Source organism: Melopsittacus undulatus, chromosome 8 (assembly GCF_012275295.1).
Source record: "Melopsittacus undulatus isolate bMelUnd1 chromosome 8, bMelUnd1.mat.Z, whole genome shotgun sequence".
NCBI classification, from domain to species: Eukaryota; Metazoa; Chordata; class Aves; order Psittaciformes; family Psittaculidae; genus Melopsittacus; species Melopsittacus undulatus.
In genome coordinates, this window is record NC_047534.1 from 54,452,807 (window position 1) to 54,480,531 (window position 27,725).

The 27,725-nt window shown below is 44.2% G+C and overlaps 1 protein-coding gene across 1 annotated transcript in view; it reads right to left on the bottom strand.

Annotated features, from left to right (window-relative positions):
- The window catches only part of CPS1 (carbamoyl-phosphate synthase 1), an 85,923-nt gene extending 58,495 nt beyond the window's left edge, over window positions 1–27,428 (bottom strand). Inside the window, exons 1-14 of the mRNA XM_034065453.1 lie at window positions 27,306–27,428; window positions 20,746–20,855; window positions 15,408–15,552; window positions 14,215–14,304; window positions 13,453–13,509; window positions 10,986–11,078; window positions 6,838–6,927; window positions 5,624–5,752; window positions 4,962–5,068; window positions 4,420–4,561; window positions 3,828–3,905; window positions 2,325–2,420; window positions 1,578–1,673; window positions 322–511 (exon numbers count right to left, since the gene is read on the bottom strand). Coding sequence (XP_033921344.1) covers window positions 322–511; window positions 1,578–1,673; window positions 2,325–2,420; window positions 3,828–3,905; window positions 4,420–4,561; window positions 4,962–5,068; window positions 5,624–5,752; window positions 6,838–6,927; window positions 10,986–11,078; window positions 13,453–13,509; window positions 14,215–14,304; window positions 15,408–15,552; window positions 20,746–20,855; window positions 27,306–27,428 — 1,546 coding nt within the window. The remainder of the gene's footprint in view (window positions 1–321; window positions 512–1,577; window positions 1,674–2,324; window positions 2,421–3,827; window positions 3,906–4,419; window positions 4,562–4,961; window positions 5,069–5,623; window positions 5,753–6,837; window positions 6,928–10,985; window positions 11,079–13,452; window positions 13,510–14,214; window positions 14,305–15,407; window positions 15,553–20,745; window positions 20,856–27,305) is intronic.
- Between the last annotated feature and the right edge of the window lie 297 nt (window positions 27,429–27,725).

Here is a 27,725-nt window from a genome sequence, read left to right on the forward strand (position 1 = left end):
AAGTTACTGCTTGGCCATCAGCTGCAACACACAGCAAAGGAGTGCAGTGTTTGGAAGAAGCTAAATGAAGCTAACTTTTCCTTTTGATCTCTGTCTCAAGGTGGTCTACAAGTATCAAAATCAGCAATTTGATATTATGTTCACAACTTAGCAATTACTCACTCCCCCATGGTCAGTATCTTTGCCTGTAGCCCTTAGTAACTTAGACAATGCACCAGGCACATGGGTATTGCATGTCTGCACAAATAAAGCCTGCTGAACGCATAGTAAAAACCATGAGTTTGCCTGCAAGGAGGGCCAAAATGCCTATATTGCACTCACCACAGTTGAGAGCAGTCTGGCCACCCATGCCCAGAATTAATCCATCAGGACGCTCTGCTTTGATGACTTCTGTGACAAACTGTGGAGTGATGGGGAGGAAGTAGACAGCATCAGCCTGCTTTAAGCCAGTCTCATTGGTCTGCACTGAAGCAATATTGGGATTCATGAGGACGGTTTTCACATTTTCTTCCTGAAAAAATGAAAATATGCATTAAAACTAAGAATATGTGGAAAAATATCTAACAGCAGCAGCAAGATGGGGCTCAACAAGCAGTTTACCAACAGCAGCATTTAAAAAGCCTGGTTAGCTACGCACTCTCCCGTAAGGAATCCCTGGTTTCTTGTACCAGGCTGAGCTAAAGCCAATTCTTTACTTTTGTGACTCTGCCTGTCAATGGCTCTTCAGGGAATGGAGATTCCCACCTGATTCAGAAACATGGTTGAAATTGCTTAGCACACTTAGGAGTTACACAGGGGAGCCAGGAACAAACTCCAGCATCCTCATGTCTGTGTTCTGCTGGAAGTCAGGCTAGAAGTCACCAAAAATTAATGAAAACCCAATCTTTCCTTGCCAAGCAGTAGGTCTTTGATGGGGTTTTCAGGTAGTTATCAGCTTTTGTATCAATTAGTAACAGTACAAACCCACATTGTTTGCTCTGACTTTCCCTAAAGATACTTTACTTTTCCGGGTGTCATTGCTTTGAGAAGCTTGTCCTATTACGTTTTTATTTGATACTGCACATACTCAACAGACAAAGTGTCTCTAACAAAGGTTAGCCAAACTTCACACTGTATTTTCTCTGTCACACGTAAGAAATAGAAATGCTCCATCCCTGGCAGTATTCAGGTCCCAGTTGGGCAGAGCCTTGGGTGACATGGTCTAGGATATGATGTCCTTGCTCACGGCAGGGGAGTTGGAACTGGATGATCTTAAGGTCCTTGCCAACCCTAACTATTCTATGATTCATTTCCACTGATCTTGACAAGCTTGGAGTCACCAGTCACATATCCCAAACAACAGATTGCTTGAAGACTGCAATGGGAAGCTGAAGAACCTATCTCTTTGGAAGATAATCCTGAGTGGTTAATTCACATCACTCAACCAACAAGTTCACAAACAAAAAATGACCAGATTTCCTTACAGTCATTTTTTCTCACTGGCTTCCCTGCCCCAGTGATCCCACAGTCAGAGGAGTTAGCTGGGAGAGGGGAAAAATCAGACACATGAGGTTAGTATTTTCAGAGCATCCTCTCACCTTCATGGCTTTCACAGCCTGGGATCCAGAGTAATCAAATTCTCCTGCTTGACCGATTGACAGACCCCCGGATCCTAGAATGAGAACTTTGGAGACCTGGAAATGTCAAACAGCATAGAAAAAAATATGTCCTATCATAGAGGATGTTGGAATGCACAGCCACTGCACAGCACTGAACAGTCTCAAATTACAAAACAGAAGTCTTAAAGACAGAAAAGTCAAGTCCAAAACCACAGCAGTTTTACTTCTAAGAACATTTCTACTGGATTTGTCCTATATATCTCTGCTTAGAGAAAAACATGACTTATGTATAGGGCATACAGTAAACCTGTTAGCTGTATCATGAGCTTAACTTTGGCTGCCTACAAAATCCAGCTGCCGTCTAGGACAGCAACACTATGAAATTCAGCTCACACTAAGAATTGCAGACTTATTTGCTAAGCAACAGAGCATCAACATGATGCTGCTGGCACAGAATCTCAAGGCCAGATTATCCCAGGGCACCTCACATACTGCCATGAGAGTACCCCACATGAAACATCAGATCTTACAACCTTCAAGGAAAAAGGAGTTGTTAACACATGAGACCCCTGATAACAGAGTGATTGGCAGCTGACAGGTCTTTTGTAAGGGAAGCCTTCTCTGACTTCCTTGGTCAGCTTTGTGTGCCATTTTGTACCATAGGTTCAGTAGGAATTAACAAGTGCCTCACTGACAGGCATGAATAATGAGTGTCTGTACACTGACCTCCACTCTGGAAGCTGTCACTCCAGCTTTGGGCAGGACCGAGGAAACTGAGCCTTTCCCTCTCTTAATCAGTGCAATAAATGAATCAAACAGGAACTAGGAAAAATAAACACATGTATTTAATCACCAAAGTGGAACTAAATAAATGCCAAGCTCTTAGCTCTGCTCTGCTGCCTTCAGAAGGTAGATTTACACCATCAGAGAAGAGGGGATCATTGCTTGAAATTCATTTAACAAGTTTGACATATCTGACAAAGCTGCATTCAAGAAAGTGAGGTCATATCAGGAAGATAACACATATCAATCACATCTGTATGCTCTGCTTGTATATGGCTGGCAATGCAATGAATGAACGTGCATTAAAAGTTAAAATACAGAAAAGCAGACATTAACTAGCTCAAAAGAACCATCTGGAATGAAGCCTGCTGCAGATCTGGGATCTGAACAGGTGTATCTAAACATCACTTGTGCTACATCAGTACTGCCCTTCCAGAGGAAGCTACAGACAGTGGGAAAGGCTTCCTATCTGACCACACACTTGCAGAGCGTCTGTCCATACTGCTCCTGAAGCTGTCTGCTGGGAATTATGGAAGGAGGACAGATGGGGCCTGCAAGACCATCAGGATAGGCACTGTGTTATAGAACCCATGCCAGCAGCCAGAGTGCACAGACTTGGGAAAGGCACAGCTGAGGGCTGTTTTGAGTTCTCTAAGATTCACTAGTCAATCAGATTGCTATGAAACTTCTTGATATCAAGAGATTTACTTGAAGGTTTAATCAACATCATCAAATTGAGATTAAAATAAGCACTTTGATACATTCTTCCATCCTCCTCTCTCAAGCAGTGCTAAATGGTTTATTTATGTTCAGACATGCCCCCTTTGCATTCCGCATCCCCTGTTGCTGCTTAGTCATACTCTGTGACTACACAGCCAGTTGTTACAGAGTTTGTGCAAAGTCACAGATGGGGGATTAAAATTTCATTTCACTTAGGAGAACCAGAGTGAGGAAGTGTGAATCCATTTACATAACTCTACGGTAATTATAAGATTTGAAAGTGGAACTAAAATGTACTAAAAAGTTAATGGTTTTAGTACCAAGCATCTGGCTAGCATTTTTTCCTGGTAAAACAAAAACCTCTTCCGTTTGCAATCACCCCACAAGAGATTTGAGCCTGATCCTGCAAAGGCTTAAACACTTCAGTAGCTTTGAACACACAGATAATACCACCAGGGCTCCAAGCATACACATCATATGAATGGAATCATTGATCCAAAGCATACAGAAGTCAATAGACGCCTTGTTGTTGATTGTAATTAGCTGGGGATCAAGCTAAGCAGACATAAGCCTATGCATGACTGGGCCCTCTGTTAGGATCTCAACATTTCAAAACCCAAGATTCGGGACTGTCACCAACATAAAGATTTGTCACTGTAGCTAATACATATCTGAACCCCCTAGGCTACCTCTGAAAGCAAGCTCATATCAGCCCTTATACAATACCTCTGTGTCCCTTGGCCCAGGATTTGCATCTGGGTAGAACTGTGCTGTGAAAATCGGTCTGGTCTCATGCATAATTCCCTGCAGGAATAAAAATGATTGTCTCAGACACTTCCTTGCTCCTTCCCATGGGAGAAATTGCTTTTGAAAATACCTAAATAACTGATATAAATTACAACAACAGGCCAAATTAGACTGCAATAATATTCCTTTTCTGTGCTGGACAACACAGAAGCAACACAACCAAATAATGACTCAGGCTATGACACCTATGGTACCAGTCCTAAGACAATGAATGAGCATCACTGATAGTAGGAAGATCTCAGAAGTTAATAAGGCAGCTGTTCAAGAGAAAACACATGGTCACTGTTGCAATCCTACACTTTGGGCTAGTATGGAGAACAGTGGTAATGGTTCAACCCCTTGTGGCCTGTCAGGAAAAACTCCAAGTAAAGCAGATGGTCAGATCACCAAGTTTAGCTGTAATAACTAATTGTAATCTGACAGCAAGTTTACAGGAGGTGAAATAAAGTGAGAGAGGGTATTGACTCACTAGGGCCTGCTATGTGCAGGTACCTGGAAAGCATGAGCTCACCTCATTCGTTTGATCATTGGCATTCACAAAGAGAGGTTTCCAGCCTGGTGGGAGGGTAGAGCTGTCAATAGCATAACCATGGTTCTGAGCAGTGATGACAGCCTGTCCATTCACTGCACTCAGGACAGGCTGGTTCTGTCCTCTGAAAGAGAAAGGATCAGAGAACCAAGGGCAGAAGAGTCAGCTGTGTCCAAATACCACTATTAGAGCAGATAACTCTGGGGCTATACAGAGGAGTTCAATATTAGCTGTTCAATAGTGGCAGCCAATCTCAAAATGCTACATCCTAGGAGAAGCTCTGCTATTCTTCAGTTTGATGGGGATCAATTACATCAAAGACTTTCAAAATACCCTCAGAAAAAGTAATACATGACATGGCAGTTTAAATTAAAGGCAAGGAGAACGGCTGGAATGAAGAAGTAATGTTACTGACATGATAGCTCCCATTAAGTCAGTTCAGAAGTAATGCACTGCTGCTATGTGGCCTTTTGTACTGCTGAGCTGGTTTATCTGGGTTTTGGGAAGCAGAAGAGCTGCCATACCTGTTGGCCATCTGCATCTTGTAGGAAGTAGCTCCAGCTGCTATCCCAGTGATTAGATTCCCCATGCTAATTCCAAACAAAGGCTCTGGACGATTGCTCTCCAGGACCTAAAACAAAGTTTTTCAGGAGATACTGGAGTGTTTGTGTTCAGCAATTCCAACACAAACCATGCCAGCTCTCTCACTGACTCACAACAAAGCTGAATGCATGGGTGGTAACAGCCTATAAAGGGAAAGTTTCCTCCTCTCCTTTGAGAGGGAAGTCTCAGAACACAGTTTGATGTCCCAGTCTACTCAAAGGGAATTTGCAATGACCCTCTGCATTACAGACATTTAGTGTGTGACATTGCTTCAAAGGGAAGCACTGTGAAGTTGGGACTGTCCTTTCAAAAGGTCACAGAGGTCCTGAAAGAGCACAGGGTACTCTGAGGCACTGGTAAGGTTATCACAGTAATCACGTATTGCTCACCAAGGTCTGTATACCCTTACTGCAATTACTGGTCTGAAGGCAACTACCAGGGGATGAAGATGAAAATTATCCCAGGCAGATGAAATCACTTAACATTTGCTCTGTAATGTGTTAGTACCATCAACTGTTTAGAAGTCAGGCACCTGAAAAAAGGAGCAAAGAAGCACAATTGACCTACAGTTATTACACTGTACCTTCCTGACATTGTGAATCACCTCCTGGGCCTTCATGGGATCTCCTGGACCTCCAGAAATTACGAGCCCATCATACTCCATGCTGGTGAAATCATGGTCCCATGGAACCAAATGCACTTCTGCGCCTCGCTAGGAGAAAAAGAACAGAGAACAAGAAATGGGGATGAGGGGAAGAAATGAACTTGTGTGAAGAGGTTATTCTTGTGCTCTTATGTCCCTGAGGCTGAGTTTGGATTTCAGTCATCCCTTTGTCAGGGCCATCAACAAGGTTTCTCTCCACTATCTGACCAGATTGTTTTCACAAAACAGGTAGATTAAGTAACTTTGAGCTATTTCAAGGTTTGTCAGGTTTGTCTGAAATTCACTAAGGAGATCAAAGCTGATGGAATGCAAAAACAAAGCATACACACATGTGTACACATGCACACGTGTAAAACATGGTTATTTTTACACGGCCCATTCATCCTAACTACTAAATTAGGACTTCACAACCTCATTCTGTGCCATGTGAATAATAATTCTGCACATCAAAAATGGGAATATCCACATAAACTAAAGAATAAAACCAGGGAAACCCAGTAGATCCACAGAATGAGAGGACACCCCTTTTAATCCTCCTGTGTGGCTACAGAAGTGAGGACTGCTCCATCACTGTGCTAACAACAGGAAAAGATTTTCACAGAATCATAACCTTAAAGAATAACTTGGGATGAAAGGACTTCAGGGGGTTACCTGCTCCAATCCCTGCTCAAAGCAGGGGTAAATTCGGCTTTAGGGCAGGTTGCTGAGGACATTGGTCAGTTGAGGTTTTAATATCTTCAAGGACAGACATTCCACAGCTTCTCTGGGCCTGTTTCAGCCATTCACTCACTGTAAAATCTTATCCCCATTTATTTGTTCTTTACAACATCGGCTTGACCTTCCTTCCTTGTTCTTTAGAGAAGCCATGCCTTGTCTTTTTAAAGCTCACCTAGGAACTCCTCTCATGGCTGAGAGGTTGCTGCACAGGTCCTGATCCTTAACTCCTGAATACAGTGCACCAAGTTCAGAAAACACCTTCCAGTCCACAAAAATCCTCCTACAAACTGTACGTCATTTTAGGAGCACAACTGCTACTGGAATGGATGTGTCCAGGTAGAAGGAAGGCTAATGAGAACAGGTTAGGCTTTTGACAAAGCAAAACAAGAGATGAAGGACATAAAGCACTGACCTACCTTTACTAGCAGGCGGATAATGTTGTACTTCAGCCCACAGTCGACAGCTACAACTTTAATTGGATTCCCTCTGCCATAAACCTTCACTTCCTATAGAAAGACAGACTATGCTGTAAATGACAGATCACCCCCTGCTCAAAGAATACAAAGAAGGCAGGGAGCAGAGTAACATTTCACCACCGTGCAAAACTAGCACTTAACAATCAATTCACAGGGAAATCTCTGGAAGCATTGCAGGCATTAGCACTTCCTTCACTTTTCTGTGAAAGCAGAAGTTATAATGCTCTTTTATACACTGTTGATTACAGCAGTTCCTAAGAAATCACTTGTTTCCATAGCTAATGACAAGCTTTTTTTCTGTGTTTCACCTCATTAGCAGTGAAGCAGCAAGCCAGTTCTCACTGATTAGTGCAGCCCAAGAGAAACACCAGATACACAGCAAGAGACTTTCAGCTGCTGTTAAGTCATCCTGCTAATGCCAGTGGAGTGAGGCTGCTCCACACCAGCTGCAGATCCATCACATCAACACTACCCTGACCCTCCAATCACAGTAAGACCAAAGCATAGCACAGCTGGAGATAGCCTCCACTGCATCACAGCAGTACAGACCAGGCTAAGCATGTCACTGAGCATGGCCTATGCTCATATGGCCCTGACAGTTTGACATGTCAGACAACATTTCTCCTCCTCCTCCAGCTGCTCTTTCTTAACCCAGTCCATAAAGTTAATCACCACCAGTCCCAAATCCAGACTATTATGCTTTGCACATCCAATTATCTTTCAGTCATAAAAAAAGGTCAAACCACCAGATTGGCCTTGATACTGCAACATGCAGATATACTGACAGACAGCTGTAGCACTAGTATAAGGTTATTTATGGACAGCTTCTTTCTGAAGCTTGTTGAAATACTTTACTTGTTACATGACTGCACTTACCACCACATTGGGATGTTATTCATCAATAAGTACGTAAGGCAGCCTTCTTCCTTGTAAAAAACTCCGTGCTTCCCTTTAGTTATGCTCAGCTTCTGAAAGCTGATATTGATAAGCATGCTTTCTTTTAAGTAGTTTTTCTCTCATGCAATACACCACTGAAAATAAAGTATTTTATTTTTTAGACTAAGTAACTCCTGTTTAATCAGCTTCCCTGGCATTCATATTTCACTGCTGGGCCCTTTATGAAGAGATGCTAAAATCCATGCCCAATACACCTGGTGCAGGGTGACAAACCGAACCTTTCATGGGAGGATTATGACCAGCCAGAAGGAAAGACATCCCCCCTACAGGGAACTCGGGATGAAGGTTGTTAGCAGGATACTAAAACTCCTCCCCCTGTGCTCTCCTAACTCAGTTTTTGTCTGAACTTTTACCTGCCCAAAGACTGAGATGCAGAGTTTTAGGATGCAAGAGCATGTCCTACATGAGGAAAGCTCTGATTTTTATCAGGAGTGACTTATTGATATGTAAGGAGTAAGGGCGGAAGAGATGGATTGCAAAGAGCCACCTCCCTTCACTACAAAGCTTTGAGCAGCAACACAACACATGAGCCACCAGTGGTCCCTAGTTAACCTGTGAGGACATGACTGCTGTAGTGACTCCTGTTGTGTAATGCTGAGAGATTTTGTCTCTGAACATACCTTGTAGTTCATGCTACTAAATCAGATGGCAAAGTACCCTACAATCTCTTTTTGAGAATGAGTAGAATGGAATTCATATTGAAACTGGGTCTTGTTAGATCACTCAAGACTTCTGATATGAAGCCATGCCTGACATCAAATATGACAATATCTTCACAGTCACCAATGCACAAGTGGATTCTAATTCCACAGTCCAGGGTGGAACTGCAGTGCTGCACAGGAATTGTATGGGTCTTTCATCTGCTGACCTTCAGGCTTCTGGAAGGTGGGTTTCAATGATCCCAAGATTAAGGTGCTCTGTTTCCATAGAAATTAATTTATTGTCATATGCCAGAGTCCCTTAGAATAAACTCCCCTTCCTTTTCAAAAGGGCTTTTGGAGACCCCCCCCCACTCTTCACAACATCCATACTTTAAAGTCTCAAAACATGAGGCAAAAGTCTCTCTCAAAGGTTCTCCTTGGCTGTTCTAATGGCCAGAGGGAGTTGAGGTACAAAACTGCTTTGAGATACTTTAAATCACCTCACTCTCCAAACTCTTCCCTGTCTAATTACTTTGGTTGTGATTTGTTACATTTCCATCAGCAGCAAGGCTGATTGTAGGTGCCAATGCCTTCACAATCCTTGCCCCACTTCTCACGCTTCTTATTCCTCTGTACTGCAGAGCTCTGACCCCTGCATCTGGCCCAGAGTATGTCTAGACAGAAACCAGATTGGGAACTGGACCAGGGAACTGTTCAAACATATTCCCTCTACAGCAAAAGGGCTTCCCTCATCTGTTCACTGCCCAGCCTATAGGAAACTGTCCCAGTCTGAAAGCATGATGTGGAATGGGGCTCCAGGTGTGGATGGAAGTAGTCTTTTGGCTTCAAGTGGTTAAATACTTCTCATCTGCCCTGGGACCCTGACCACCACGTACACCAAAATAAGTCTCTAACAGAAGTTCCTGCAGAATACTGGCAGGTTTCTATATTCCCTGCCCTGTATAGGCAATGTTAGCAAATACAGGCTATACCACTAGCCTTCTAAACTGGGGAGGTGAGGGGAATCAATCACTCCTCACGTACAGTTGATAAGCAGATTCCTGATCTGATTTACATTAAAATAGTTATTTGGCAACAAATAGATTATCACATCCAGTAATTATCAACACTGAACAACTTACTTTGTTTTCAGCTTTATTTGCAATGTTGCTTTTTAAGCCTATAAAGTTATAAACATAATGAGACTAGCAAGGCTCTGTTAATCTCATTACATCTCCCTCTTAGAAGCTATTTTCAGCATCTTTACAGCAATTCTGTCTTAGTAATTGCAGAGTTTAGCATCAGCAACCTTACCTTTTCCTGAGTTACTGCTCAAAATGGCTTCACCTGCACCTTGCAATCATAGATCACAATCTCAATAATCAATTGCCATCCTTCTGTGTAGCAACAAGGCCCTGACTCAAAATACAGTGGAGGCTTTGGCATGATTTGGTGAGATCCCTGAAGGTGATATTCACAAAGGGGCCTATTTATTCCAACAGCATCCTAGGTAACCAGTTACTCCTGTAAATCCAAGTCTGGATGGAGACTGCGCTTCAAATTCCCACTTGCTCACTGACCAGCCTGTTTAGGACTGCTTCTCACACATGCTCACTCTCATACCAGCTTGTGTGCAGAACAGTACACAAGCAACTATTTGCAAAGCTCTTCTAACCTTCAAGGAGCTGCAAACACAATAGTAAGCACAGAATTTGTAGAAAAGATTCACACACCCAGTTCTCACTTCGTTGGAATTAAGCCCCTAAAACACACTTTATGTCACAATTAAAACCCCAAAGGGTCCACAATTTAAGATGTTAGCTTTTGCATTGGTACAAGAATAGTTACTAACTTTAGTATAGGCCTGGTTTCCTAAGTCCTCATGATTTGTAATGCTCTTCTCAGCTCATAGTGGAACACAGTTTACATGCCCAGCTAATAGAGGCACAAGCTTAACTGCTGATCTGAACACATCCATAGACAAACCAGCTAACACCAGTAATATTAGATCCAGGGGATTCCTCACTTGGTCTCTTTCTGAAATCCAGAATTACCTTCTGGAATCACCTCAACAAAGTTATGCCTGAACAGAGATTACCAAATCCTTTTGTGAGATTTCCTGAAACTTAAAGAAAACAAGCATTCTTTTTACTAATACTTCTTCCATTTGAAAATGCCCACAATGTATTAGGTCTAACTTACCACTAATACCTCTCAATCGCGTCCTTGTAACACACAGTCCTCTGATCAGAGTACTGTGCAGACTACATCCAGCTCAATGCAGCTCATTTTACAGCTTCAACACTGTACCTGAGGAGCCATGGGGATTCTACAAGAACAATGTTGAGACATCCTTCAAATAGTCTGCAAAGGTGCATGGGATATAAAAGGTCCCCAGATTGTTTAAAAAGACTGGATGATCCCCAGAGCACATGGGGAGCAGTCACCACCTGGAATGTACAGCCTTGGGACCACAGAAGAATTGCTCACCTTTGTTGAAACTTCTGCAATTAAGTTCTGATTATTTGGATCTGCAAATTCCACCGGTTGACCTTCAAATTCAATCTTCCCAAGTAACGTGCCCTGTGGAAATACACCAGTCAACAACAAAGCACGAGCAAAGGAAAAGCTGTGAACACGGGGACAAGGTGCTGACAGGCACAGCAACTGAAACAGCTGTTTAGAGATGGCTTCTTGGTGGCTTAGAACCACTTCTAGCATCTTAGAGAAGCTCACAAGCCTTCCCTGGCATCAAAAAACCCGTTTAAAATCCTTCATTCAGGGGAGAGGCATTGTCAGCAGTAACATGTGTTAATAGGAAGCCTGGCAAGCTGTCTAGTGAGCGTGAAACGGGTTAGAATTCAGATCCCCATAGATCTGGGAGTAATCCACAAAGCAGTTTAAAGCTTTCTAGTTTATAGAAACTCACTGTGAGATCTTTAGCCACCTCCTGTGCATAGCTACAAGGAAGCAGAGCTGGTGTAAGGCAAAGCTATGTAGGAGGCAGGTCTGCACACTGTTTTCTGAAGAAACTGCTTAAAAATACCACCTCCACAGTCTCTACTCTTTATTGCTGTTAGCACCTCACAGAAGCCAAGCCACTCTTGCTCTGCCAGCAGCATATCCTGCTCCACCTTCTGCTCAAATTCTCAGTGGAAACATCCCTGGTTTGGCTTTGCCCCACTCCTGGAATAAGTGGGATTAACCTAGGGTTAACCTCTTCTCAGCATGGGGACAGCATGTGCAGTACAGAACTTTTCAAGGATGGAAGGGGAAAGTAACACAGAAGAAGTCAATGTTTGGTTGTAGCTTTTAACTTTCATATAAAAGATGTTAGTCCACCCTGTGGACATCACACTAGCATGCACTCTAATTGGATTATTCATTGGGTTTGGTGCTCCTTCCATGAGATACTGCCATCATTGGCCATACCTGAAGTACCCTTGTCAGGGCCAGAAAGAGTCAGCATCCTGCACTGCCATGCACACTACTATGGGTAAATTTTAAAGACAGCTTATATCAGTATCTGACATCCTACCTCATCTGGAGCAGCACAACAAAATCAACTCCAGGCTGTTTTGCTCGGACCAGAGCTGCAAAACTCAGCATCATTTTAAACAAGTGAGGTCCTTGGGACCCACAGAAGCTGATGAGAGCCACCAGTCAGTCCCATATACACTGATGACAAAGCCCTAAAGCCCTTGCTCTCAAACAGGAACCCTGTGTCTTGCCTTGCTGCCAGGTTATTCTGCCAAATTGTTTCCTGCATTTACCATTGGAGATTTATTTACAAGTAGACCAATTTAATTGCTCATTTCTGTATTTATCATAATGAAGCCCTATTCTTACCCCTCAATTTATAAACAGACATGGAGTGAAGTACTAAGCTGTTTCTTTCAGACTGGGAGAAAAGGCTACATTATGCACGATTTTAAAAGCCATTAACCAATAGCACCCAGAGGCCCAGTATAATGGGCATTATTCCCATACACTGCCAAGTTACAGGGTAAACATAGAAAGTGTTTTCACTTTGGATGAAAGGAATGCTGATCCATTAAACAGTAGGTCTTCAGAAAGTAGAAAACATATAGCCATTTTCTATTGTATTAAACTGCACTTGTCTGCTGTCTGTAATAGCAGGACAATGTCTGTCTTCCTGCCAGAGCTCATTCCTGCTACTTATCTGTTCAAGCTAGGTCATTCATACCTTGCTCTGTGGAATGAAAGGGGATGTGGGCTTGGACTGCAGACTGCAAATTGATCCCCTACAGAAAAGAGCAACTTTAAATAATCCATTATAAAAGATCCTCCAAGGCACATTTACATTGACTGGCTTTGATCACTCTTTTAGCCAGTGTGAAGTGTACCTTAACATTAACCTCCACTCAGTAACATAACCCTGCTCATGTCCTTCAATTGTCAGCTCCTGGAAACCAGAGAAAAGTAATGACTATTAAAGATAATAACAGGCTTCAACCTGAGTTAGGGAGCCAGATCAGTTTGTTGTAGCCTTCTTTTGTCTCTGAGGAGCAGTAGTTCCACTGACCAAAAGTGCTGTCTGTAACCTAACATCCAAAATGCCTCACAAAACTGTTGCTCTCTCTGTCACTATCTGAAGCAACATGTAGTTAACACTAGTACCTGTTGTGTTTGACATACTTGTCAGACACAGCTACCTGAGGCCTTTCATTTACATCAGCTTAGCATGGTTCACTTATGTAGAACAGAAAACTCAAAGCAGAGCTAAGAAGAGAGGCCTCCCTGGGATCTGCTCTGCCTCAGACTGCTGTGTAGAGAGGACAGAGAGCCTTTGGAAGAGCACAGAGCACAGGAAGAGCAGCATCTGAGGTCAAGGCAGCCCAGCAGTAACACTGCTACCCCAGATTTGCTGCTCTGACAGAAAGAAAGCTCAGTGGTAACAAGGTTAACACACCAGATCAAGGGAAGCAGATCATACCTTGTCACGAATTAATTTGGACAGCATTCTGGTATCAAGCCCATACAGTGCAGGCACCTGAAGAAAACACAAGAGAAGGGTAAGTTGGAAAACAAGCAGCTAAGACAGAGGAAGATAGCTGCCAGATCACTTTGCTGAGAAGAACATATCCTTTAAGGAGCTCTGGCAAGAGCAGCATTACTACCAAGGCTGCCCTCCTTCCTGTTATACACTTCGCCCTATTTCCACCCAAAACCAGCCTAGTTCTTCAAGTCTAGTTTCTGCACTAAAAAGCACTAAATGAAAAAGCTCATGTGGCAAGTAGCAGTCTCATTTCTGAGCCCCATTTTGCCTTAGTTATAAGCACCTAACCCTCCCAGCTGTCCCAAGTCAGTGGCAGTCTATTGACACATCCTCGACCACCTTGGCTGCAAGTCAGTGGGGTTCTGGCAGCTAACATCTCTTGTCCTTCTGACCACAACAGCACTACTAGGAGCAGCTCCACAGAAACAACAACAGAATGCTAATGTGCATCATTTTCATGGAAAAGCAAACATTCCCATTTAATTAACATTCCTTCTAGAAAGATCTTGGAAATACCATGGCATGCTGTAAAAGAGAAATAGATGAAGAATCAGAGAACTAAGGAGCACAGAATGAACCCAATACAGACTGGTGAAGATATCTGAGGAGAAGAGTTGTTACCAGCTCAAAGCCAGCAGTTCTTTCCCCTTTCCCATGCATACAGCTCTGTTCTCATGTCGTTACCCCTAGATTACTCACCTTTTCTTCCTGCAACCACTCTCCAAGGCTCCTAGCAGCCTGCCAGTGGCTGTACTCATGGCTGTAATCCAGCACCAGCAAACCTGAAACCTAGAGAGAAGAAATGTCATTTTGCACTGAAGGATCACTTTGTACTTGCTCTGCGCCTCCTGACTTTTCACAGCAAACCATATCATGGACAGGACACAAGGCTAGGCATGGCATGGCTGCTCTTCTATAACAAAAAGACAGCAAATCTCAGTTTTCACAGATAGAGTGCACCCTGCAAAGAGCTAAAGACTTCATGTTCTGTCATGACTGCCAGGTTGGACAGAGCCTTGGGTGACATTGTCTAGTGTGAGGCATCCTTGCCCATGGCAGGAGGTCAGAATGGATGATTTTAAGGTCCTTTCCAACCCAAACCATTCTGTGATTGTACCTGGGCCATTTTACTTAGGAAATTCATAGACTAATGTGGCTTCCAGGTAACGAAAGCTGCAAATTGCATGGAACTGAGAAAACAGTTCTTATTAGAATGAAAATGGAAGTTTAAGACAAAACAAAATGTTTTATTTTGATTCAGTTTTTGTTTAAGAAAGCTTTTCACTCTGAAGTGACATTTCATTTCAAACATCAGCTCCATTTGCCAGTGGAGTTAGACAGCTTATAAAGGAGTCATTTCACCTCAGGTTCTGCAATCACTTGGTTTTGCTGCATTTTTCAGTACTGCCACCACTGCATGGACACAGCCCTGCTTCAACATTCCCTGCCACTGCAGTGTAAATACTGGTTCCTGCACTAGTACATACAGCCTTCTTCACACAACTGTCACCTCTCCTGTTTGTGGTAGTGCAGACATAGAGAGAAAAGTCTCAGCATGCAGAAGCTTCTCATTCTCACTGGTGTTTGTTCTCTCTGTGGCAACCAGTTGCAGGCAAACACAAAAACAAAGGTGGTAAAAAAGCCATCACAAGAACTGTAGCATGTCCATCACTGATGGGAAACACAATGCTTTCAGACAGCACATAGCCCAGCACAGAAAGATGGATTATCTTTTCCCACCTTCCTCCAAAGAATGCTATCCAGAAGAAGAAAGTGAAAGGCTGAGTGTTATTGATTCCTTCTTTTATAAGGCTGGCAGTAAACTCTTGCACACACACATGCTCAGGCTGCTAACACCACCTTTTGATCAGGTCTGCATCTCCCGTTGTTACCTTGATCCCATCAGACTCCAGGAACTTCCTGAGACCCATTTCATCCAAAGCAGTTGTGTCAGGCACTCCACCATTCCCAACTATGGGGTTAGCTAGTGTAAGAATCTGTCCTTTGTAGCTGGGATCTGTCAAGGCTTCGGTGTATCTAGATGAAGAAGCAGTAGAAGAAAAGTACCTTGGTTGGAGCTGAAAGACAAAGAGCCACTAAAACAAGACAGGTCTGAATTCCCATATGGCAAAAAGTCAGAAATGGCATTTGTGTGAAAGTAGTCTCAGTATAAAAGGAAACACATCCGTGAATCTGTTCTGACTTTGCCATCTGTGATTAAACATTTGACACTGAGAACAAGGCAAGGCTTTGGCTTCTCATGTTCCATTTAAGAAAAGCACAAGAGCTGTTAATAAACTCAGACTCCTTGTGATTTAACATCAGGCAAACAAATGCACAAAGTGCAGAGATGTTACAGAACTGCAGTAAGCACATGGCCCATCGCTTCACCCACAGATAACACCTTGGGCTTGGTCATCCCCTGCATATGGGCAGTACTTTGTCACTGCTGTGTCCTTCCCTCCATGTGGTGTAAGAACTTACCCCTCTCAGCAGCAACAGAAAGCTCAAACTGAAAAGCCAACAAACGGAGCTATTTGCCCAGAGTTGGTCCCTTCCACACTCTGGAGCTTGTAGGTCTTGAGATGCTCAAGGCTGTAACTGCTCTTGCTGTGGGGAAGCAGGCAGACAAATCTGTGCCTATCTTTTCTTGTCTGGGGATTGGTAAGGCAGCTGTGAACCATCCTTGTGATTCCTCACTACTGCTCTATGTTCTCTCCTACTTGCTCTGTCAACAAACCCTGCCATGATACTACTTCTGCAGCTTCTTGCAGCAGGGGCCCGGCCTCCATCCTAAGCAATCTCCAGGTTCCACCATACATTTCACCTGACAAGATTCCTAGGTGCTCGGAAGTTGGTTTGGAAGAAGGCAGGTTGAAGGCAATGCTTTGGAATTCAGCAGTCTTGCCTGGTCACAAGGCCCCAGAGCATGTCCTTATATCTCTAGCCCAGGCTGAAGCCCCAGGAAGAGCAGCTTTGAGCACCTGCCTGAATACCTTTCTCAGCATGGACAGATCTAGAAGTGTGGTGAAAGAGTGTTCTGCAGTGGAGGAGCAAACCTAGGGTCTTTACAAAGTACCAGCTCTGGATCCAGTAGAGGGGAACATGGTATACATGCCCATGCTCCTGCTCCTCAGCTTCAACTTAACACCAGTCCTTGACTTTCTCCCTTATCCTGCAGGATACTGCGATCCATTACACAATTGCTGTCTTTTAACCTTAAAGCACCTGTAATTTAGCAACAAATGAAGTTATCCACACCAATATTCAGCCAAATGAATTAAGACACTTCAGCATGAATCTGCCCTATACAGAATATAATTTCTGATTGTTTAAACAATACATAACTGGCAACTTCAGCCATCTACCAGATACCAGCAAGTCACAAGAGACGTTTTTATGGAACATCAGACTTCCTGCCAGAAGGTTCATTATCAAACAATGGGAAACTCTTCACAAAACCTGGAATGGTTGCAGGCAGATACAGACAACACAGCACACCAGCCAGCTCTGACAAATGATATGTCAAACAAATAATGGCCATGAAATAGTTTCAGGTAAGCCTCTCCTGCTGTTCAGATCCATACTTCCTGCTGCAGGTAAACAACCACACAAGGTGCAGTGTGATTACAATGCTGCACTAAATGCATGATGTGTGTACATTTGGCATTGCTCTCTCCTTCCAAGTCAATTGGTTATGCTACCAAAAGACACTGTTAATGACAAAGCTAATGTAATTAACCTTTGCATGCTGTTTGTAATCAGCAAACAAGTACAGAGAGCCCCTGGGTTTGGGTAGGGCATGAAAACACAGCCCTGTGCTGAGACACGATGGCATTTAAGCAGGACAATGCCTTGTACAGCACAGAAGAGCAGATGGGAACACAAGTTCCAAAGATACTGCAAGGTCTAATCCTTGCTGTGCCTGCCCAAAGGCCTGCCTGAGTAAATTCAAGTCAATCAGTTCTCTTGCTAGAATAACATGGGGAGCACACACAGACTTACAGGAGGCAAATGCATTTACTGAGCTGTTATAAACATGGGGACATTTTATAGGTTGTAGTTCTTTTTCTTTCCTAATTGGACATCTCCTTTCTTCCTTTTTCTTCTTATACCAAACAGATGGCTGCAATACCAGGATTTATTTTCTTTTTGAACAAATCTGTCTGAAAAGTTCCTTCTCATGCTTTTCTAATGAAAATTCAACATCTCACCCCCAAAACACTGCTCTCTGCCCTCTATTCCAGAGCAATGACAATACTTCAGACAGCTTTAGCTACTTCAAGCCTGAAAGCTGTATGCACATAAAGTGCTTTGTCTCCCAGTTCTATGACATGAGTCAGAACGTGGGAGCTCAGATGAGCAGACAAGGTGCAGAGCAGCATATTAATAATCCCAGTACAGAGCTTAGGCTGACCCCACTCACCATCTAGAAACACCTACTTCACAACAAGTATGGTCTGAGGCTTAACAGCAGCCCTGGCAAAAGCACCTCTGTAGCAGCCTCTTGCTCTCTATTCTGACAAATCACTATGGGCCTAGACAGTCTGTAGAAGACCCCAACCTTGGGCACATCTTTCACGCAGACACTTAGCCTCTGGCTGAGTCAATGAAAACAGGTAGCTGGGTTCCTCTGCATACATAAGGTCTTGATCTCCATGCTCAGAAGCACTGGGCAGAGCAACAGAGGAGATTTAGGTTTGATTTAAGAAGGAAATTCCTTATTGTGAGGGTGCTGAGGCGCTGGCACAGGGTGCCCAGAGAAGCTGTGGCTGCCCCATCCCTGGCAGTGCTCAAGGCCAGGTTGGACACAGGGGCTTGGAGCAAGCTGCTCCAGTGGAATCTGTCCCTTCCCATGGCAGGGGGTTGGAACTGGATGAGCTTTAAGGTCCTTTCCAAACCAAACCAGTCCAGGATTCTCTGACAGCAATCCTTGGACTAGTAGCAAACCTGTCACTTCTACGATCTGCAACAATGATGCAAACTTTTCTCTTTCTCTTCTCTGAATCAATCAAGATCATGTTCCTGGAGTGCTCTGAAGATACAGCCTTACATTTTGAATGTTCCCTCCATGCCCATATGCTCCCCAGCCCAGAAATGATCTCTTTCAGAAGCATCTACTCCAAATCACCTGAAAATGAGAAAACACAGCTTCTGCTGCCACAGTAACATGTGGAGAGGAAATTAACCCATCAGGTCTTCCTTGCCTTTTGTGATGTGACAAGATTTATTGCCCATAATCTATCACCAAGAAGAGAACTCCGGTGTCCTCCATCATTCTGCTCCACATTAACAGTTGCTTTTTGGCAGGTATATTAACACAGCCAGTAATTAGTGCTGTCAAAATACTTAAATAATCACCTCCTAATGCAAAAAACCCCTGCAAGCGCATTCCCCTCCACAGCAATTGAACACTCTCACCAATGAGGTCATTTCAAAACTCATCCTCAGAGTGCAGGTTTCTCCAAAGGAGAGCAGAACTTGGGAATTGCAAGGCAGCTGGACAAAGACAGCTATGAATGACTGCAGGAAAAGCTCAAGTAGCCACCTCAGAGCTGTTTCACATCCCCAGGGACACGTCCCTCTCCCAACCAAAACACTCCTACCTCTGGGAAGATTTCCTCCACTCAAGCAGTTCAATAAAAGCACTGGCAGGATTTGGCTGCCATCGTCAGTCAGCCACTGGCTTCTACCCCTCAAGAGGAGAGAGTCATGCAAGGTTAGGCATGAGGCTGATCCTACCTTTTATCTGGAAATCACACAGAGCTTAAATGCATCCTTAACTGTGGTATGAGCCAATGAATGTCGTTAAGAGATGGGTCACGACCAACTTGGAAGCCAAGTTCCATTACTCAAAAGGCTGCAAATGATTCAAACCTCTATTTGGTCAGGGCACTGCAGGAAGAACAAAGACACCTCCTCTGCTATGAGTCAGCAATGGCAGCATTTCAATGGGAGGTGATCAGATCCCTACATACCTCTCTATCATGGTTATCTCTATCAGTCTTTAAAGTTGCTCATCACTACAAATGCTATGACCCAAATGGACTGCCTGAAGTCTCCTCATTAACTCTCTCTCTATATATATATATATATCCCCAGAGATGGTGGATTGAGCCTGGTTGGATGACAAGTGCACATGAAAGCTGCTGTGTCACTGCCCTTCTCAACTGGACAGGGGAGAGAGAATGCATCAAAAGGCTCTTGTGCCAAGATAAGGACAGGGAGAGATCACTCACCAATAACCTTCCCAGGCAAAACAGACTTGACTTGGGGAAATTAGTTTCATTTGTTATCAATCAAATCACAGAAGGGTAATGAGAAATAAAACTAAACCTTAAGAACACCTCCCCTCACCTTTCCCTTCCTTCCAGGCTTAGCTTTATTCCCTCATTCTCTATCTCCTGTCCCCACAGCCATGCAGGGGAACAGGGACTGGGGGTTGTAGTCAGTTCATCACATATTGTTTCTGTCAATCCTTCTTCCTCATGGGGAGACTCCTCCTCTGCCCCAGCAAGGTGTCCCTCCTCCACAAACTTCTCCAACACAAGTCCTTCCCACAGGCTGCAGTTCTTCATGAGCTGCTCCAACGTGGGTGCCTTCCATGGGGTGCAGTGCTTTAGGACAGGCTGCTCCAGCCTGGGGTCCCCTGCAGGGTCACAGCTCCTGCCATTAAACCTGCTCCAGCGTGGGGACCCCACAAGGCCACAGCTTCCTTCAGGCATCCCCCTGCTCTGGCATGGGATCCTACAAGGGCTGCAGGTGGACAGCCTGTCTCACCATAGCCTGCATCGTTGGCTGCAGGGGAATCTCTGCTATGGCACCTGGAACAGCTCCTCCCTCCTTCTGCTCTTGGTGCCTGCAGAGCTATTGCTCTCATATGTTGTGGCTGCACTTGCTCCTGCACTTCAGCTTTTTCCCCTCTTAAATATGTTGTCACAGAGGCAATCACCATTGTTATTGGGCTCAGCCTTGGCCAGTAGTGGGTCTATCTTGGAGGCAGCTGCAGTGGTTCTATTGGATATAGGGGAAGCTTCTAGCAGCTTCTCACAGAAGCCACCCCTGTAGCCCCACACTATCGAAACCTGGCACCCAAACCCAACACGCAGCACTGGAGTATGTTCTACATGCTGGTACCAGGAACCTACAAGCTTGAAAAAAGCAGCTTTCACACTTTAGCAGGCTCCTAGACAAATTTCAGTGCTTATCACTCATTGGCTTTTATCTTACCCAGAAAGACCAGTGTTGAACACGACTTCCCCTGCTGTGGAGGATGGATAGCCAAAAGAGTAGCCCTTCATCTTCATCCCATCTTCCAGCACCAAGTTCGCAGTCTGCGCCTAGAGAAAGGCACATGAAGAGACTCAAACACAGGAAGAACAGGCTTGATGTTTGTACAGGTTAACACCCAAGACACCTGCCTTTTACACCTTACCTGGGAAATACTCCTGCCCCTGTCCCATTCCAGCTCTCAAGATACAGTCTCCTTTACTAGTCTCCTGATGCTCTTTTTCCTTCTGACACTTGGGCCACATTGTACTCCTAATGAGGACATGACAAACCTCAGTGCAAGCAGAGCATGTGCTGCTATCACTGTGGGATCACCCTTCCATATCACTTTCATTTCTTCCCACCATTATATGTTGCAATTAACCAGTATCATAATTCTGTAGAGAAAGGATCACCTCTCCTCTTGGTGTTGGCTCAAGGCTTGCTGCTGAGCATACTGGCTCTCATCCAGCTGTGACCTTTGAGAGGTGCTGGACTTATGCTGCGACCATATAGCTAAGCTGCTAAAAATGCTTAGCTGGACTGGTGTGAGATGGCAAAATTCAAACCACCAGTTTTAGGACACCAGAAGAGGATAACTTCTGGATCAGACACTTATGGCCTCAGTTACCTCAGATAGGTATAACTGTCCTGGAAGAGGAAGGGATGGAACAAGCAGCCAAGAGGAAAGCTTCCCATAAAGCTGTGCCTGTTTCAGAGACAGTTTAGCAGAACTACACTGCCTGTGAGATCCCTCACAGGTTTAATACTATTTTACAGCTAAGGAAAAATGAGACACGGAGAATGACTTTTGTAGAAGCTGTTACAAGATTCAGTGTCTTTGCACACACCAGATTAAACACCCCCTCTTTTACCTCATTTTGAAGCTAAACCTTTCTTAGCCTGTCCAGGAATTGGTCGGGAAACCAGCTGGGAGCTCCAGCTTCCACTAAGAAAGTAGTGAGTACATGTACACCAGAAATGACGGAGATTCCCTCAAACAGCAGCATCAGTGGTGACATGCATGGGGAGACAGGAAGCAAAGCTGGAAATAGATTTGCTTCTATAGATCTGAGCTTAAAAGAACTTGATGATGAACCTTTTGGGCTCTGAGAACTTCTGGAATGCCAGCACAGCTGCCTCCTGGGCACAGAGCTGTAGTCACAGAGTGACCACCAGTGCAAAACCCCACAGGAGATGTGCCAAGCGTGTCCACCAGGCAGCACCTCTCACCATGATTTAACTTCATATTGGGGTTTTGTTACAGAACAATTCCTCTTCCTGGGATGTTAAGAAGAATCAAGATCAATTTGCTGTAGAAAGGAGCAGAACTCCTTTCCATTAGCCATAAATCAGATGAACAGTCACAGCAAGGAGAAATTTCATTCCCAGCATTGAACATTTTGTAACAATTATGGCAAACATTCATCTCAAGCTCCTCTGCAGTTACAAATACTGCACAGATCAATTACTAATGTACTGAAAAACATACTAAAAATCAAACTGCACCACCAGGTAATTGAATTCTGTGCATCTGGGATGCTTTTAGCCTTGCATTTTTTCCTCATTAATGTCAAACATCCAGGCACTCCCCAAAGGTTCAGAAATCACTTTCTGAACCTTCCCACACTATTGGATGGGATAGTCGGCAGTGCCAGAATCCCTTCCCTCCCCAGTTATAAATATGTCCCCTAGGTTTAGCCCAGATAAAACAGTTTGGTCAGCTCCCATATTTCACTAAGCTTCTCATTACAGAAAGCCTAAGCCATTACGAAGCACAGAGGTCACTTGGGTGCTTCAGACTGGGCTTTGGACAGGCCCTCTACCCTTTGTGAAGCCTGTTGAAAGCCCAGCCCATGCTGCAGACATGGGAGACTGGCTGTAAGAACTGGTTTTCCTCAGCCTTGGTTTCAACAGATGGACCCTTTCCCCCCACAGGCCACATTATTTGAGTCCACCCAAACATCAACTCCAGTTCAAGCAAGTCCTGCCCCTTGCTGGCACAAGTTAGGATAATCATCTGAGTCATAGTCCCAGCTGCAAACAGGCTGGGAAAATCCTTCAGGAAGCAACATCCATAATAGTGGAATGACCATAAAAGTTAAGATCCATCTAAATCCTGAGGGGTCAAACCCCAGAGCAATCAGTGTGACCTCTAGAGCCCTACTCTCTCTTTAGTACTTGACATTAATCCACATGTCTTCATTCCCACCACAGACCACCTGCCCTTCTACACACCAGACTAGCACAGAACCCATTTCTGTTGTGCAGAAGCCCCCATTGTACTATTAGATCCCCTCCACAGTGTTCAAGTAATGCAGAATGTCCCTGAGCAGCCATAACCTGCCTGCAAGTTCAGCCATAGCAAGGGATAGCTGTTCAGATGTTTCCCTCCCTTACTTGATTTATTATTCTTAATTAAGTGGTTGGTTTGTTTGTTGAGCACTCTAGAAGCAATTATTCCTGCTTAGATTTCTAGCGGAGGTGGTAGCATCTCCCCACGCTGCCAGCCTACCTTGCCTTTGCACTTCTGTTTTAATGCAGAAGTGATTTACAGGCTAGAGAGAAGGCCAGCTGGCTCAGATTAGCTGGGAGAGATTTTCACTTTCACAAAGCCAACAAGAAATAAACAAAGCCCCCAAAGCTTCTGTGAGGACCTTTTGTCTCCAGCCTTCTCAGAAGCATCTGCATGAAGTCCCAGCCAAGCCTCTGTTGTTGTCTCAACTGGAATGTTTCTTCCACACACCCCCAATGTGAGACATGGTTTGCAACTTGATTTGTCCCTCCCACACGCCAGTAGCTTTACCTTTAGCAGAGCTTCCTGTGCTACAGAGAGGCTGTTGGGCTTTTGAAGAGCTTTGAGGATGGAGACGGCTAACAGAAAGGGTCATGCTCTTGGCTACAGCATTGCTAGATTTGGTGCATTTTGGCAAAGCAGCTTCCAAAGCTAAGTTCAGGTCCCACTTCACTAAGGACTTCATACATGAAGTAAGCACTGTAGCAGTTCAAAAACAAACCCAAATCAATATGTAACAAACCAGATTAACTTAGTTGCAGTTAGTCTCCTGCCCTTCTCATCTACACAATGGATGATGGATACTTGCAACAGCTCAAAAGATCTGCAGTACAATTTACTTCTTGAAGTATGTCTTCTATAAATCCCTGCACTGGAAAGTGAATTGGCTATTTCTTCTCTTTTCTACTTGCTTCACAAAGTAACCAGCCAAGGAAGTCAAGTCCTTCCCCTCCAAAGAAATCCCTCAGTTTACCTTGGCAAGGGCAAGCCAAACACTGAATGCTGGCTGGAGAGCTGCAAGTATGCAGAGTGCCAAAGCTAGGATGGACACTGCTGTACAGCAGAGACACAGCTGGGTCTTGGTTTCAGTGCAGACCAGTTGCTTTCCCTCCAGTAAAAGGTGATAAAACATCTCCTGTCTAAGGCAGGCTATGATTCCATGCAGCATGATAGCCTCTTGGTGCACAGATCTGGCTGGCTACACAACAGCCAAAGAGTCACTTATGCTAACTCTGGGGAAAACCTTTGGATGAGTTCCTTTACCATCCAAGCCAAAGACAAAGCAAAGCCAGAAATGCAACACAAGTATCATGGTACAAAAGTCACAGCTCCTACAACTTAACCTCTTCTTAAGGCTGTTCACATCAATGCCACAAATGCTTGTGACAAAAATCAGAGGAGGGGGAATGCAGAGGCAACTCAGAGAAGCCACTGGAAATGGGCACCCCTCCTTGTCCCCACTGTAGCAGCTCACTAAGCTCCCTCAGTCTCTAAGGAACAGGCCCTGTTTCACCTCCCCTTCACTCTCACCTCCAGAGGGAGAAGAGTGGAGCCATTTTCTCAGTTACTTTTCCCCTGCCTCAAAAGAGATGTGAAAGCCCCTTTTACAGTAACCTGAAATAGCTGCTGCAGCCAGAGCTCAAAAATTTTCCTCCTCTCCCTTTCATTTCTAGCTATATTTTTAGCTTGCTCCTGATGGTTTTTATAGCTCTCCCAATCCTCCCCTTACTGATCCAGCTATACTGCTACAAGCCACCTATTTATTGCACGTACTACTCTTTACATCCCCACTTAACTATATTGGCCTCAGATGGGCATTAAATGAGAGGAGCTTTGAGCTGCAGTCTCTGTGCCCATTCCTGAATTAGCAATCAGCTTGATTACCCTCACACCAGTGCTGCTAAGCACCCCTTCAGAAAGCCCATAGGGCTCTCTGATCTGCTGTCCATACCCTTCTTTCACTCCTGGAAGCTTCATCTCTCCATTATAACTGAAGGGTGGGATGCAGTAGGGAAATATGGACCTGTGTGTCCCTGCACCTCAGACTGCTCACCTACAGTTGTGTTCCCCATGCAGGCTCAGTTAACTGGACAGAAAAGGGACTTGGGAGAAGAATTATTAGGTTTTCTAATAACTACCTCCTCTCCCTAATGCTTTCTAATACTTTACTTAGCTTATACATTGCTTAGAAACACATTTTCATTGTATTTTGTTATGCTCCCTAAAATAGCCCACTGAGAAAAAGCAGTAAAAGGCAACTAAAGCTCATTTAAGCCTGTGATAATGGGAGAATGGGATCATTACCTGTACCATCATTAGCCCACACACCTTAATTACTTTGCATTTCACTCCATCTCCAAACTTCTTACAAATATCTATTACCTCTAATGATGGCTGGAACCCTGAACCCAGCCGTAAGTCACTACTTGGTCACTTGTCTCACAGGTACAGTTAACTTCCACAATTTGACACAAAGCCATACAATAAGTTGGCTTTTTAAGACCTCTTCGTTAACTTTTCCCTCAGGTCTGCTGCTTTATTGCTTCATATATGTATTAGAGTCTCTTGCACTTCTGCTTCCATGGCAAAAGTGTATAAGCCAGTCACTGTCTCAAAGCAAAATCCCCAGGCCAGGAAAGGTTCATGGCTTTGTATTCCAGATCCTGTATTCTAATGAAATAATGTAGCCCCTGCAAAGGTGGTGTTCAAAATCTAGAGCCAAGATCTCACGAGCCGCAGGCTCTTAAACTGTAATAGGTATTCGCCTCCTTAGTCTCCATGATTACAAGCATCCACTCTGACAGCACAAATTCCTGTAGGTATTGAACTCAAATAATCAAGTCTAATAAGAAAAGTTGTCACTTTCCTCATTGCGGTAGGCAGAAGGCATCATCCAGGCTTCAGTTAAGTTCCATCCCAGCTTCTGGAGTAGATAGATCGGGTCCCCTGCAGCTCAATGTGCAGGGGAGCAAAGGCAAAACACAGCTTTAGTGTTAGCAGGTAGCAGCTGACTTTTTACAATGGCAGGTAGTGGAGTTGTCACACAATATATGCCAGAAAGAGACTTCTGGGGCTGCCTGGCTAGCACCACACCTAGCGAGCCCAGTGCAGGTACCAGACTCAGCACTTCAGATGCACAGTAGGTCTTGGCCACCCTGCAATAGATCCTGTCATATGCCTTGAAACAGAACAGGGGCCCAGTTTGTTCTGACCCACCTCAGGTATATCTGCAATTGCTGGGAGCGAGGTTAAAATAGGGTTTGGGGTTTCACTTGGCATTGCTTTCTTAACAGGTATTCATTCTCCTTGCCTTCAGCATTGGTGTCATTGGCTTTAAGCCATCAGTCTTTAGCTTTACAAGTACAGAATTAGGTAGATGCTAGAGCAGCTGGTACTTTTAACTCCATCAGAGTAGGGCAGCAGTTTTCCATAAGCATGAAACTTCTTAATTGGATGCCTCAGCATTATGAAATATGACCTTGTAGATCTATCACTGTGTGGTCCTTGAATGAGTGACAAAGCATGTACCTAACACCATCAATCTGTCATTTAAGATGCCAAATCCAAACTTCAGATGCTAATTCATCAGTGTAAGAATGCATCAGATCCAGCCTACTGCAGGTGCCTACTAGAATTATCCTGTGTCTCCTCAAAAGGTGAACCAGCAATCCTAACCATGGCCTACAAAGCTTTATCAGTGGAAGATGCCTTTTACCACAGCATACTTATAACCACAGCCACAGTAAATCAAGAGCTGACACACTGGCGCATTCACAAAGAGTTGTCTACCTCTCTAACTAATCTCAGAGCCATCATAGTTCCCAATACATTGAAAATAGATTCTTTGTGAATCCAACAGGATTAATCACGTGCTTCAAGTGATGCATGTTTTTAAATATCTGATTCATGCTTATATGGACTGAAAGATGTACTCTGTTAGCTATCAGTCCTATAGAAGGCTGGTCTGTTTCTGAAGAAGATACCATATAGTAATTAACTGAAACCCTGAACTTCCACCTTCTGCTGCAATTTACCCTGTAATTTCCATTCCAGACTACACAAAAGGTGTGTTTGCTTAGCTAATAAAACCATCCAGCCAAGCAATCCCCTTGCTCAGGGTTCAGACAAACTTGCTTTGGTTCAGGTAAGCCCTGTTATCTGTAGCAAGCTATCTCTCAGCATACCAAAGCCATCTATTAAACCACAGTAGCTCAGTTAGTGTTACCTTGATGCTCAACAACCTCATAGCAGCCCTTGAGAAACTCCGGTGATCAGCAGACACATTGCAAAACTCCCATCTGCCTTTCAAAGTCTTCACCACTTTGCAAGCTGTCAAAATTCTTGTCATCTTGAAAGTTGCTGATGGGCAGCTGAAGTTTACACAAAACGAGACAAAACAACAGTCTGCTTGTAGGTATTTCTTCACAGTTTAGTGCAGACAACACACTCTTGCAGCTCACATGGGAAGAGGACAGAGACACAGAGGGTGTCGTGGACTGACTGTACAGAGCTGCTCTACACCTTCCCATTTATTCTGCCATCAACACCTCTGGTGCAGCCCCACCTCCTCCCGCCCCTCAGAGAGGGGCTTGCTCAGACACCCTTGCAACACGTTCTTCAGGCTGGTCTCTAAGCACTGCTGCAG